The following is a 14,263-nucleotide window of genomic DNA, read 5'->3' as shown; positions in this document are numbered from 1 at the left end:
TTCGGTCCGGAGCAAAGTGATGAGTCCGAAAGACTTTTCTGATTTTTCCTCTAGTGCCAACATCAACTTGCCATTTACAGTTTTGAGCGAAACGTCTGGACTACTACTATGGATTGCCAGTACATTCGGTGCACACATTCACGTCCGCCTCAGGATGAAGTGTAATATCTTTGGCAAGCCCCTCACTTTTTTATTTTTTTAACAACTTTTTAGGTCCAAAATTTTATGAACAAATACCTGCAAAACGGATGACGTTCCCGTCAGCAGCTCTACTCTTGCAACTGTAATTAATAGATATCGGCATGCTAACACATTAAACTAAGATGGTGAACACACCCACGTTACATCAGTGTGTTAGTATTGTCATTGTAGGCGTGTTAGCATGACGACTTTGGATTTAGCTCAAAGCACTGCTGAGCCTAACTATATCCTCACAGAGCCACTTGCATGGCACTGGTCTATTAGTCCTCAGCCTTTCGTTTCATAAATCCGTTTCTCAAGTCTGATGGAATAACGAGACTGATATTCAGGGATATTGCAATATTATATTCACCGAGATTCTCCTCTGCTGATCTGACAAGACACTGTCGTCTACTAGGAAGAAATCAAAACTCCCTATCCTGGAAAGGATATGCTTTATTCTAAAAACCACCACTATTGGCCCATAAATATTTATCTCCTAGCTGACAAAAATGATGTAGCTCTGGCTCTTTCATCTCAGGTAGTCTCTCATTACAGTTCAGGTCAATTTACTCTTTATCGGTTTGAATGGAAAAGACGCTGTACTTCCAAAGCACGTCGGTACTGTACGTTAGTTACATTCACCCTGGAAATGCAGTAAAATGTGTCTCATTCGAAATGGGAGAAATCAAAGCACAGAGCTGTTACAGGAAACTGACACTTAATTACATAAAGTTGCTGTCATGTCCAGAAGGAATGAAAAGTTTTAAATTGGAACCAGTTGGTGATTTAATACCTTTACTTCTAGTTTGTAGCATCCTGTGATGAAACTAGAGGAGAAAAAAGGTTCAGGGTAGTATTTTAAAATGAGCTTTTAATGTATTTTGAACTTTCAAATATAAAATGTAATACTGTCAATGTGTTTCAACAATGATACATATTCAGATCTCTTCCCTCAGATTCTGATGAGTTGGATCCAGACCTGGCCAGGCTGGCGTCTCTGGGTTTTACCGGCTGTCTGTCGGTGGTCCGCTTCAACGCCATCAGGCCTCTGAAAGCTGCTCTGCTCCACCCGGACACCAGCCCCGTCGTCATCACCGGACCTTTAGTCCAGTCCAACTGTGGCTCCTCGGCTTCAGCCAATCCCCACGCAGCAGAGAACACACACCACCTGTCAGGTAAGAAGGTGAAGGAGTTGGCTAGGACTCAGGATATCAAGATCAAACTTATAATGTAACGTGTTTTCACACACGAGGGTGAGGTTGAGAGTTTTGTCAGACAAGAACAAAGAATAAATGTTACATGATGTGTCAAAAGTCAGGTCCGTTATGTGTTTTGACTGTTTATTTGTATCTTAAGGACTTGTATTAGCTCTGATCCCGCACATTCAATCAATTCTTGAAGTTACAAACCAAGGTAAATGACAGTAATGAAGGCAAAATCATGTTAAGCCCCTTAAAAAAGTCAGATACAAGATTGTAGTGTATGTAGAAGATCAGAACTGGATGACAGGTTGTGTAAAACGTAGCGGATATGGTGATATTCTGTGTTTTTTTCTTATTGTCACAAATTCCATTACAAGACCCAAAAACCAACAGTGAACTGATCTCTCGAACAAGTGTTCCCGATGGAGCTAAAGCCTGATATAGCTTATTCCTCTGTGCCACCGAGCTGAACTGTTGTCTAAAAATTATAATAAATCACACTGTTGCGGCGGGTAACATATTCCTTTATTACCATGAAACAGACACACACACACACACACACACACACACACACACACACACACACACACACACACACACACACACACAAAGAGACCGGAGTTTATTTTTAGTCACTTCCAAATACACCAGCCCGCTGTCTGAAATATCACAAGAGCAAAAATGTTTAATAATCCGTCACTGAAAATATTCCAACAAACCAACTTTTTTTTTTTTTAGTTTGTTTGTTTTGTGCCCAGTTGTTTTAAGAAATGACTGAGCCTTTGCGACCCATTCTTAAAGCCGTGCGTCGTCAGTAGCAACCAGTGGGCTTGGCGCCGAGTGTGACAGACAGGGTCCCGGAGTCAAAAAGTACTGTGAGACCGACCATTGCTCTGTTGGTTTTGGTCTTGACAACAACAAGAAAACATCGAATATCGTCAGCTTTAGTCCGACAGGGACAACAACGGCGGAGTGTTGAGTGGCAGTTTGGGAGTCGTTAAAATATCCTCGGTTTAACTTGTCAAGACTGAAGCTCTTACGTATTATGACAAGCTGTGTACTGCTCAACCCACTCACACTTGACGTGGTTTTTTTTTCCTTTGCTTCTGCTAACACTTTGTTCAACAGCTACAGTAACGGCACAAAGTTAACGGCACCCGATGAACCGCTTTGCTCTAAAATCGAGGACATTTTTGATTCTATTGCTTAACTAGCACTGATTGGGAGTTAGTTTAGATGGGGACAACTCTTATTTCAACTCTGTTTCCGTCTGTCTTCCTTGGGGTTTAACCTGTGAGTAGACTAGCACGCACCTCCTGTTGCCTTTCAATTTCTGTGTGTGTAAACTCCATGAAAGCTGCTTTTCGTGCTCATAAAGGGGCTCATTAATCGCATTCAGTATGCCTCCTGTTTTGGGGACGCTAATGACAGTGTGATCAATGATTTAATTAATTTGGACCACAAAGAGGGAGTTTCCTTTACTTTTGCTTTATTGGAGTCAGTTGGAGAGGTGCTTTAGTTATTCCCCCTTTGCTCTGAATGATTATGTTCTTATATTCTCTGATTTTTTTCCCCTCTCTTTTTCTGATCGGATCTCTTTATTTTTGCCCCCCCCCCAATTCATTTTCCCTTCTATTTTCTATTATTCCATGTTTTGGTTTCCCTACTTCCCATATTTCGTTTACATCAATTTTGCTTTTCGTACATTTTGTCCGTACATCTTCCTCAATATCATGTCTTACATTTCTTGGGGGCCTTCCGTTTTCCATTATTCTTTTTTGCCCGTACATCTTCCTCCTTTCTTCCACCCCTCTTTTCTCTCTCTGCTGTAGACCAGTCTGGTTCTGTGGGTTCGGGTCAACCTTTAGTCAATGCCATCAGGACTGACTCGGCTCTGATTGGAGGTACCGAACTGTTTCAACATCTTTCACTCTACTCAAACAGGGCCCATTTCACCTTGTCTCACTGGTATAAAACACCTGAAGCTTTGGTTTTTGGTCGACTCTCATTAAGTTATTGCAAAGTCAACCATACTGGTATTTAATCTTGTAGCAATGATCGTCTATTACCTAACATTTATTACTATTTTTGTTTGATGCATTTTTCCCAAAGTGACAAACTGCTTCAAAGTTTTTGTTCAGCTTTTACTCAGGTGAACAAAGTTGTGGACAGATGTTGAGCTGTAAGAAGTAGTAAAGCGATGTGCTGAACAAGAGTCCGTTTAAAACTAATTTAAGACTTTGTTGCCCTGCCGGCACAGATTGATTCAAAGTGAGGACTGAAAAGGTTCAATCTATAATTGCATAGATAGAAAAAGATGAGACCCAGAGAAAAGTCATTTAAAACTGTCCATTAAACTGGCCTGACTCTGTCTCAGTGCACAAAGGGCAGCTCACCTAATTAAACCTGTGCAGGAAAGACCTGCTGATGGGAAAGCTTTCTTGCTGTTATCCAAAAAAAAAGCATGCTCTTTTTAAATGTAATGTGGCATTAAATTGATTTCAGTTGTATTTTGGAAGTCCAATTAAATGAAACATGCTATTATATTCCCAAATGTGCTAAACAGAGCAGAGGAGCCCAATTGATTTAAAAGATTTAAAATGATGTTTATTGTACTTAGATTAGTTAGAGTAGCAAGATAATTAAAACATTAAGAAAGAAAATGACTCTACAACAGGGGGAAAAAATTCCTTTTTTTTTTCTGATATAGAAGTAGTTTCTTTAAGGCTTTGAAGCATTCATCCATATTGAAATTCGAAAAGACAATTATCTGATACCTCAGCCTTTCACATCCTGAAATTCTTCTACCTTGCAGGTGTGATAGCGGTGGTGATCTTTGTGATTGTGGCTGGCCTGGCGATAACGGCCAGATTCCTCTACCGGAGAAAGGAGACGTATCGGAATCAGGATGTGAAGGGAGTCAAGCAGGAGGAGAGCCCAGATTTTCCTTTCAGCAACCAGACTGACTCCCAGAACGTCTCCTGTGAAAACCAGAAGGAGTACTTTATTTAACTGGAGGCCCTGATGACCTGTTGAACTGGTGGTTTCTGGGGCTGAGGGTGCAGACGGGGGGGTTGTCCTGCCACGCCTCAGGACTTTACACTGCACTCAGAGCCACTCAGACGCTTCACTTACAGAAGTGGCTCCACAGGATGTGGAGGCAAAAAAGAACAATTCACACAGTGTTGTCTTTTGGCTGCTTTTCTGTACAGATGTTGAATACTGATACAAACAGGCCACAGACAGCGTTGGACTTTGAGGTGTTGATATCCTTTGTTTCAGCTGTAAATATTCAAAAATGTAAATGTTGAATTCATGTCTTTGTAGCAGTCTCTGGCTAACGTCACTTTGTCATATTGAAATGCTGAAAATAAGGAGATATCAGTGTTTTTATGGTGGGGGGTGAAACTACGGCGTCTTGTGGTTGGGTTTGTCCTGGAGAGAGATGGGTTTACGGTATGTCGGGACAGAGGCAAACTCCAAATCGGCAGGTTGTTGCTTTATTTCCCCCTGAAAGGTTTTGCCCACCTTTTACACGATCACCCACTAACCCTAGATATTTTACGTCTTCAGCTTCTTTTCTTCTTCTCAACATCCCTCCCACTTACTTGCCATTTTAACCCCCCCATATAAGCTTTCACATTGTAAGATCTTTGGTGGAAAAAAAACTTCAGTAAATATACAGTATGATACTTCCGCAAGGGAAATTTTTCTTCCACTATACTACAGATTTTATTCCAAATGTATGGGCTCACTGATTTACCAGGCTTAAAATGATTTCTTCACTTTAGCATTGTAAGCTATAACATTCTTGGAGTCGTGATGGTTTTATAAAAAGATCAGAATTGATGCAGCAGAGCAAGTGATATCGTAGTCATTATTCCATGCATTATTCTCCCATGTCAAAACCTGGAGCTGACATTACCCCCAGTGCAACCCCATCACTGACAGTTCCGTAGCAGATCCCGGTGTGTTATGGTCCTAGCGGCTAATGTAGCCTGGAGCCACTAGCCTCAATCATAGCTGAGGAGCGGGCTACAGAGGACTTGGTAACGTCGCTTTTCTATCTCCACACCCCCAAATTTGACTCAAGTGACACACACGGCTTACACAACTTTATTTCACATATGCAGTAGTCATCTCCAAACTGTAAACTATGTGTAAAATTGTTGATGTTCCCCTTTAAAAAACACTAAAAAAATCCGCAAGATTTCAGTCCTGATTGATTTGGTGACATCCATGGTTACTGGTGATATCTACTAGTGTGGTGTAATACTGCGGGTCCCACAGTCCTGATGGTAGCAAAACACAAGACAACAAACACACAAATACAACAAAAGAGCAACTGGTGTGTTTGTTTACAGCGCAGCCAAAAACAACCTCACATTGTAGGTAAACGTCGGCAGGCAATTTGAATCTCTCCGCTACTAACACATGAAAATACAGAACTGTAAATACATTGAACGGCTATGGCTGGAAAAAAAGAAGGCAACTATAAATAGTATCAAAAAAAACTTTTACAACAAATTAAAACTTCAAGCCCCCCCGCCCACACAGGGCCGCGAGCATGGCTGTAGACACTTAGTCTTGCCAGTTTTGAATCTGAGTCGTGATGTTTAACACTTGATGTTGAAAAACACTCAGTTTTTTTTTTTTTTTTTTTTTATATTTAACTTTTAAAGCGCAGAGTGGATTCAATTGACCAGAATTAATTAACAAGTCAAGTAGGGTTACTATAAATTTTAAAATTTAGCTGGAAGCTTGCGAGGAGAGGTCTCTGAGAAATGTGAGTGTCGGCAAGGAAGCTGTGACATCTGTTAAATAACCTTTACCCCTGTAGTTACAAAAGTAAGGCTTCATTAAAACTGCAGAGATATCTGAAGCTATAAAAAAGGTTGACTAAAGTATATCAAAGTTGCCTCTCTTATGTAATATAGCCTGAAGAATTCCTTCTGAAAACTTCCATACGAGGAATTCAAGCTGTTTCTCCCGCAGAAACTCATGGTTCAAGTGATTCACACAACTTTGTTTTAGTAAAACTAGGTTCCTACGCTGTAGTCTGGATTCATTTGTGAAAAGTTGTGTGTGTGTGTGTGTGTGTGTGTGTGCGTATGACTGTGAATGTTTCTTGCAGTGACAGTTTGAGATATCTGAGCCATAATCAGGATAGAGGTGGACCGACATGGGACATTCAGGTTGTCCTTCCCCCCCTTCTTTCTTTTCCAAACATAGATACACAGCACAGGCAGCAAATCAAATCACATCCATGCATCCAGATCATTTCTGTAATTCTACCATGTGTGGTTTGTTCGAAAGCCATTACATCCAGTTCGCTGTGCTTTTTCTTTCTACCCCCACTGAAAAGTTTTCTCCTCCCTGCTGCGTGCCGCCTGCTAGGAGCCTCCCAGCTCTCTAAATTTCTCTGAGCAGTAGAGCTTTTACCACTGACAGCAGCACGGGCTCTGTGACGCTGTGGCTGTCTGTCACCCTGTTCACTGGGTGCAGAGACAGTTAATGTGTTTTTTGAAATGCTAATCTGCTGCGGTCCGACAGGTCGATTGTGACTCGATAGAAAGCGGCGAGATGATCAGAATGAGACAGGGAGACAATCCGGGGACAGGGTGTCAAGCAGACACTGGATGTAATGACAACGCATTCTGACACTAATGCTGAAAATGAAGCAAATCCGTCCATGTGTTGAATCAGATCATGTGTAAAGAGGGCTGCTGATAGAGGGAAGCCGAGAAGCAGAAAGAGGACCGACAGCAGCTGTTTACCAAACACACATCACCATCTCTCTGCGAGACCCCAAAGCACAGATGGGATTTTAATGAGAAAAGTTGCTAAAACTTCTAAGTGCATCTTTATACTCTGAGTATTTATTTTTTCACCCCCACAACAAGAAGCAGACGCGGGCCTTGTTCTCAGCTTTTATAAAAGTTCTCACCACCGCTGCGCATCTCTGCTGCAACAATTCTGCAACGGCCGCTCACTCTCCACACACCGATAAGGTTACTTGTTTAGCAAAACTAAACAAGTAACCTTGCGACACAGATAACAGACAGCCGTTGGATTGTTTGCTGCGAAATTTGGTAAAAAGACATTCATGGTCCCCGGAGAATGAATTGTAAAAGCTTCATTCCCTGGCCTTTTACCTTTGTTCCATACTTTGGTTTGTGACCAAATACCTGAAAAACCAATGACGCTCTCTAATTAGCAAACGAGCATATTTAGCATGCTAGCACGGTAAACCAAGAGAGAAAATGGTAAACATTATACCTGATTAACATCAGCGTGTTATCATTTTCATTGTGAGCATGTTAGCATGCTGATGTGAGCATGTAAGCTCAAGCCTCAACAGAGCCGTAAGCACCGTGTCTACAGAGGTGGCCTAGCGTGAGCAGCACATTAGCAGAGCAGCAACGGCTGCAGTTCTCAGTCTGTGTTTACTCAGGATGCTTTCAGGCACAGAACTGAATGTAGGTCACCCCGCGCCCTGGCAGCTCTCACAGTCGAACACTCTTGGGTTCTGCAAGTAAAAATGTGAGCCGTTAAAGCGGCCTGTGTGGACAGATGTAATGAAAACTGAAGCGGCTCTGTTCTATCAGAAGTTCAGAAGTGTGTGAGACAGACAGAAAAAGGCGGCTGAAATGCCTCTCGTGTGGAAGCGCCGCTAGCTTTGTTGTTCTAAAGTTGAGTCATGATTTTTCGCTCTTGAAAAACATACAAACACTTTACTGTTGTTTACCTTTCTAGGGCAGAGTACAAAAATGTGCGGCTAAATTAATCAGATCATACCATATAAATAACAGAGGAAAATTTGAAAAACAGACCTTTGTCATATGTCATTGATAATAACTGAGCCCGAAGATTATCTGTCACTCCATAATGGAATGGACAGAAGTACAGTGTCATAACAGCTTCAAATTTCAAGAATCAATATTTCGCTGGTGGTTTGATTTCATTTCCCGCAAGACCTCCTGTCACTGATTATCAGTGTAGCTATAACAATGTGATGGTACATAGTTTTGGTGATTGGTGAGTAACAGTGATGTCAGTAAGTCTGAGTGACATGCAATTGAAAAAAATAAAAAAAAATAGAAATAATTCTGTTTGATGAAAATTAAAAAAAGTTTTTTCAGAGACTGCATATGATTTATTTTATTTGGTTGGTTTTAACCCCAAAGTATGAGTATAAATTTACATTTAAGATGATATAACCCTACAACAACTGAAGAAGTCATACAATAATAATTTATACATTACAACCATCAAAATTAGAATTATAACGCGCTGTGGAACCATTTTCCACAGTATTCTTTTTCTTTTGTACAATAATTTGTTCTTCACTAAAATGTTTTGAGAGCAGTAGTCTCTGGGCGATAAGAAAAATCTGAGAAATATCCAACACAGGTTTTGCTCCTAATAATCCCAGTTGTTTTAGAATTGTTGTATCTCTGATGAATGAGAACGACACACAGCAAGAATTTACCCCCCAACAGCGAGTATAATTAACTTACACTTACATTTGTTATTGTTGTGCCATGTCATTTTAATGTGGGAACATCACATTTCTGATGCCTATTAACACGCATTCTGCTGCTGACCAGAGAGGAGGGAAATATGTAGAGCTGTGAAGCATCCAGGAGCAGAGGATGTCAAAGTGATTCTCTGTGAAGCGCTTTTTAGCCTTTCTGCCTGTTTAAACACTCACAACCCCAAGGTTACAAGCTGATTTAGCTGCCTCAGATCAGGGTTCCCCGTTTGATTCTTTTAAATCTCTGATTGGTTGGGATCAGAGACAAGATTTGGAGCCGATAACTTACATCTTGGGCGTCGGCGATTTCAAAGACTCGAAGCGAAGGAAACTCAAAGATCATAAGGATCATCTTCAGGGAGTGCAGCATACAGCTGTGTGTCATTAGGATGCTAAATACCACTTGGATTCACCTCTTTTACTCTGCCGTCAGCCAATCAGCTTCAAGACTATTCAGTTGTAAAGCTGGAAAGTGGAAGATCACCTCCAATCTACAAAAGCAAAAGCAACAATGGATCCTGATCTCCAGAATGTTGATTTTACAGCTGAACATGAGTGGACCAGGTTACCACCCTGGCAGCATCTTGGAGGCTGGATTATCATCTAGTGTCATAGATCTAGATGTTGTAATTTGAGTGGTGAAAATGACAAAGCCAGTTTGATTCATTATTCTCACGTTGTAGTTCAACTACTACAAAAACAAACTACCCTCAGAGGCCAGACCCAAAGAATTTGATTCCACAATTAGTACTCCTAAGGTCACTGAATAGTTTGCAGTTCCACCCTTAATTTAAAGCCACAGCTGGTCAGTATAAATTCATGTCAGGTACAGTCGACTCCAACTGTGCTGTGTCTTCCAAACCTTTTGCCCAACAAGTCTTCTCAATTATAGTACAAAAATATTAGGCACAAAAATGTGTTGGATAGGTTTTTGGAAAGACTACAGTTTGGGTTAAAGTGACTGCTACATAGCAAATGTTAACAGCAGTTTACTAACCAGTTTAGAAGAAACATCAAACATCATTCTTTTACCCGCCAAGAGCTGTCTCCATTGGTGGAAAGCAACGGCAATGTTAACTCCTGTTTTGCCTCTATTTCTAATCACTTCTTTTCTCCTACTGAACTTAGCGTGATAACCAGCTAGCCCTCGCCTGGCCGGCCTGCCTCGTCATTTTCTGGCCAGTGGACTACAGTCACTCTGGCCTCCAGTTTGCCCTCAGTCCAACACGAGTGGCTTATGAAGTAGCGCTGCCCTGAGGGCATATTCCAACCTCTTTTAAAACACAATGATAGCTGAAGCTCATCAATGGCAAGCGACCATTATCAGCAACACAACCACCATTTGCTCCCAGCAAGAAACCACGTTTGGTGGCAGAGAAAATGTATTTAGAGAACCTTGAAGATTAGGGGGAGTAACCCTGAACTCTTCCATATGTTGACTTTGTTGCTCCATAACAACATCACCAGACTTCCTCCTTTCTTTCCGTCATTATTGCTATGGCTATTAGAAGGATGTATCACCTTCAAGTAAATGTGTCGTTTTGGGGCACTTGCTGAAATAACAATTCCGCAAAATCCGGGATTATGTCTTTTGTAAACATTTTGGAAATCTCGCTTTTTGTAATACAAGTGCATGGAAACTATGGTATGGTTAAGGTTAGTGAAAGAAAGTGGTTACAGCAAATAGAGTATGGTCAAGGTATGGCTAGGGTTAGGCAACTAAACATGTGGCTAAAGGTTAGGAAAAAATTGTAGTTAAAAAGTACCTTAACCCCCCCGAGGTGTGTTGGATAGAGTTATTAGGTGCAACAGAACACATTCCTGGCCCAAACACAGCCAGCATCAGAGGGGAAACAGGCCTGAAACTAGAAAGGGAATCAAAACACTGCTTTCCAGTCTGGTGTTAAGTTACTCTCTAAAGTTAATAAAAAGTCAAACGATAATTAGAGGTGTAGGACACAAATTGAAATCCCCTGCACGAACGTTAGATGTGTCACATGTCCATACTCCAGCCTTACCTCCACACACTCACTTTCCTCTTCACTATTGTAAAGGACTAACTCCTCCTTGGCACCGTATTGGGCGATTGACATAAATTGCTACACTTAAAATCATATATGGATGTAATTCCTAGCACTACCGGGCATTGTCTTCATAGGAGGTAAAAAGTTTTAAAACATTGAATTCTCTTCAAACTAATCCTGCAACGTAATCAAAAGTATCAGTATGTTATTTCATCAAAAGAAATGGGTAAGGGGTTGAAGAGGGCAATTGAAAAATGGAAACTGTATTTTGGTGGGATTTTTTTTTTTTTTCTTTTACAAAATATTCTTATTCTCTAACTCAAGGGCCACTCTCTAGATGTCTTACAGAGCTTTCAACCACAGTCTCATGGCCTTCAATGGAGGGAGTTTGCTTAGTTGTCATGAAGCTTGTTCAGTTGTCACGAGTGACCTATATATGGAACTATATTTTATTTAGTTTAGGGACCATTTTGACAAAACTGCTAACAGATGGACAGATGAGAAGTGGATTACAAGTGATTTAAGAAAGCTGATGATTTTCTGCTGTGAAAACTTGTCATCACCTTTGGGATGCATTGTATCGAGTAATTTAAATGGAAGTTTGAGATGTAGCAACTTTTTACAACCACCTTTCACGTCTGTGTGTGTATGACAGTCAAAACTGCATTTGCCCCTTCTGATATTTACTCACCCCATAAGATTATTTCTTCTTTAAGAGATGCTCCAATGCCAATCTGCCAGTGATGAAATGCAATAAACAGCTGTGTTGATGTTTAGTGGTAATGAAGCAGAGGAAAGGAAATCTGAGTCCTGCTGAGATCCAGGAGCCACTCTCTCCTGCCTCCATTTCTCTCTTCCCTCTGTATGTAGCTCCTTCCAATTAATCTTGATCAGCTGCTCCTCCTCTGGTCTCTGGATGATTCAGATGTTGTTTAGCAGGAGGAAGTCAATCCTGTCATTATCAGCCCTTCATGCAGCAGACATTAGGAACCCAGAAGTCTCCTGCTGACTGACACCTGCTCATTCATCTGTACATGCACAGGTTTCATTTCAGGCTTAAAATGGAAAAATGAAGGCAAAGACTTCACAACACACCAAAGGCAAGAAACGACAGATACGCAAGTTCCAAACCTTGCAGTCACATCTCAGCACTGCGCTCAAGACAGAGGAACTGACCTGGAGAAGGAAGTCCGACCCCACAACACAGCTGGACATTCAAGGAAAGTGGGTGAAGAACTTGTCTGACAGGAACTTCACTCAACCAGAAAAGGATGTCTTATCCAAAAGGACTAAAAACTTTGCAACACCACCAGAACAGGTACCAGTTGTAAACCTCATCACAGCCACAGAATCAGCCATCAGAAACAACAATTTGACTAATACATAGACTTAGCCACTCAGACTGAAGGTATCAGCCGCTCTTGCCAGTGCGAGAGCGCTCCCTTCCAACCTCACCATCCAAGGAAGGCACTGACATCAATCCAAAGAGACCGGAACATCACCATCCTTCCAGCCAACAAAAGGAAAATGGACAGTGGTGCTAAACACAGTGGATTATCATGTCAAGGTACCAGTCTCCTCAGCGACACAGCCACCTATGGGGCACTAAGGCAAGACCCTACCAGCGGGTACAAAAAAGTAAAGTAGTCAGTTTGCTTACAACAACTGGAGAAGGACCATGCTATTGACCACTCTCTTTATCACAAACTGTACCCCGGGGAAGCCACCCCTCGCATTTATGGACTCCCAAAGATACACAAGGAAGGAGCCCCACTCAGACCCATCATCGGCATTATTGACTTGGTAACTCACAACATTGCTAAACACCTGGCCACCTTCCTGGCTCCTCTGGTCAGAAACACAACACATCAAGAACTCCCAGGACTTTGCTAACAAGGTTGGAAAAATAAAACTGGGCTCAGATGAAACCATGGTATCCTATGATGTCGCTTCACTCTACACATGCATTCTTACCACAGCAGCAGTTAAAAAAGTTAGGAAATGACTGCTACATGACAGCGCTTTACCCAACAGACCCAACCTCACCCCTGACCATATATGTGCCTAGCTTGACCTCTGCCTGACTACCAATGATTTCTACAGACAGAAGCACAGCTTTGCCATGGGCTCAAGGGTGTCACCAATACTGGCTAGTCTCTACATGAAAGAGATAGAGAGCAGAGCCCTGACCTCTTTCTCCAGGAGCTGCCCCCAGCCACTGGCTTAGGTATGTGGATGACACCCGGGTCAAAATCAAAATCCATGTTGAATCCTTCACTAAACACATCAATGAAGTGGTAAGCAACATCATGTCAACTAATGAGGATGTCAGTGGCAATAGCCTAGCCTCCTTGGATTGTGTGGTGCACATCGAGAATGACAGAAGCCTCAACATTGAAGAATACCAGAAACACAAAACACACACACACACACACACACACACACACACACACACACACACCATACTGTTTGACTCTCACCACCCACTGGAACACAAACTGGGGGTCCTCAGAACTCTACACCATTGGGCTCAGAATGTTCCCACAAGGTCAGAAGGAAAAGAGAAGGAACATAAACATATCAAGGAAGCACTTATAACTTGTGGTTACCCCAACTTGGCCTTTGTCAAAACCACAAAAAGAGGCAGGACAGACAATAAAACTGCAATAAACGAAATAACATTGTCATTCGCTACGTTGCTGGATTATCTGAAAAACTCTTGAGGATCTTCTACAAACATAACATCCCTGTACATTTCAAGCCCAGTAACACTTTAGGGTGGAAAGTTTTTGCCTCAAAAGGACAAAATACTCATGCTCAAGCAGAACAATGTACTTTATGCAGTCCAATGCTGCGAGGAATGCACAGACCTGTACATTGGGGAAACTAAACAATCACTACATAAGCGCACGGCACAACACAGGAGAGCCAGTTCCCAGGGTCAGGACTCAGAAGATGAAGGACACTCTCTTCAGGACAGTGATGTACGCATTTTGGCCAGAGAAGACCGATGGTTTGAAAGAGGAGTGAAACAAACCATTTTTGTCAGTATAGAACAACCATCACTAAACAGAGGTCGTCTTCTGAGACACCACTTGTCAGCCACATACAATGCAGTTCTAAGTTCACTCCACAGACAGCCGAACACCAGGACTCATGTCTCACATGACGCCAGGGAGGGTCAACGGCTCATGTGACCTCAACGACTCCCAAGTGTTGCTGATCTCTCCAGAGGATAGATACCTGGAACTCCCCACTAGTCAGTTAGAACTGAAGAAACCTTTCCAATGAGAGGCGAAGAACTTCTAGAACTTAAT

At 41.8% G+C, this 14,263-nt stretch overlaps 1 protein-coding gene across 1 annotated transcript in view; it reads left to right on the top strand.

Annotated features, from left to right (window-relative positions):
• The window catches only part of LOC120798995 (contactin-associated protein-like 4), a gene marked incomplete at its 5' end in the record, with an annotated part of 78,482 nt that extends 74,085 nt beyond the window's left edge, over positions 1-4,397 (top strand). The window contains 3 exon segments of the mRNA XM_040143794.1: positions 1,140-1,358; positions 3,218-3,289; positions 4,201-4,397. Of these exon segments, the coding sequence (XP_039999728.1) occupies positions 1,140-1,358; positions 3,218-3,289; positions 4,201-4,397 (488 nt within the window).
• Between the last annotated feature and the right edge of the window lie 9,866 nt (positions 4,398-14,263).

This window comes from Xiphias gladius, chromosome 14 (assembly GCF_016859285.1).
Source record: "Xiphias gladius isolate SHS-SW01 ecotype Sanya breed wild chromosome 14, ASM1685928v1, whole genome shotgun sequence".
In the NCBI taxonomy this organism is placed as follows: domain Eukaryota; kingdom Metazoa; phylum Chordata; class Actinopteri; order Istiophoriformes; family Xiphiidae; genus Xiphias; species Xiphias gladius.
The sequence above is the reverse complement of the archived record's forward strand: the minus strand, read 5'-3'. Positions and strand labels throughout refer to the sequence as shown.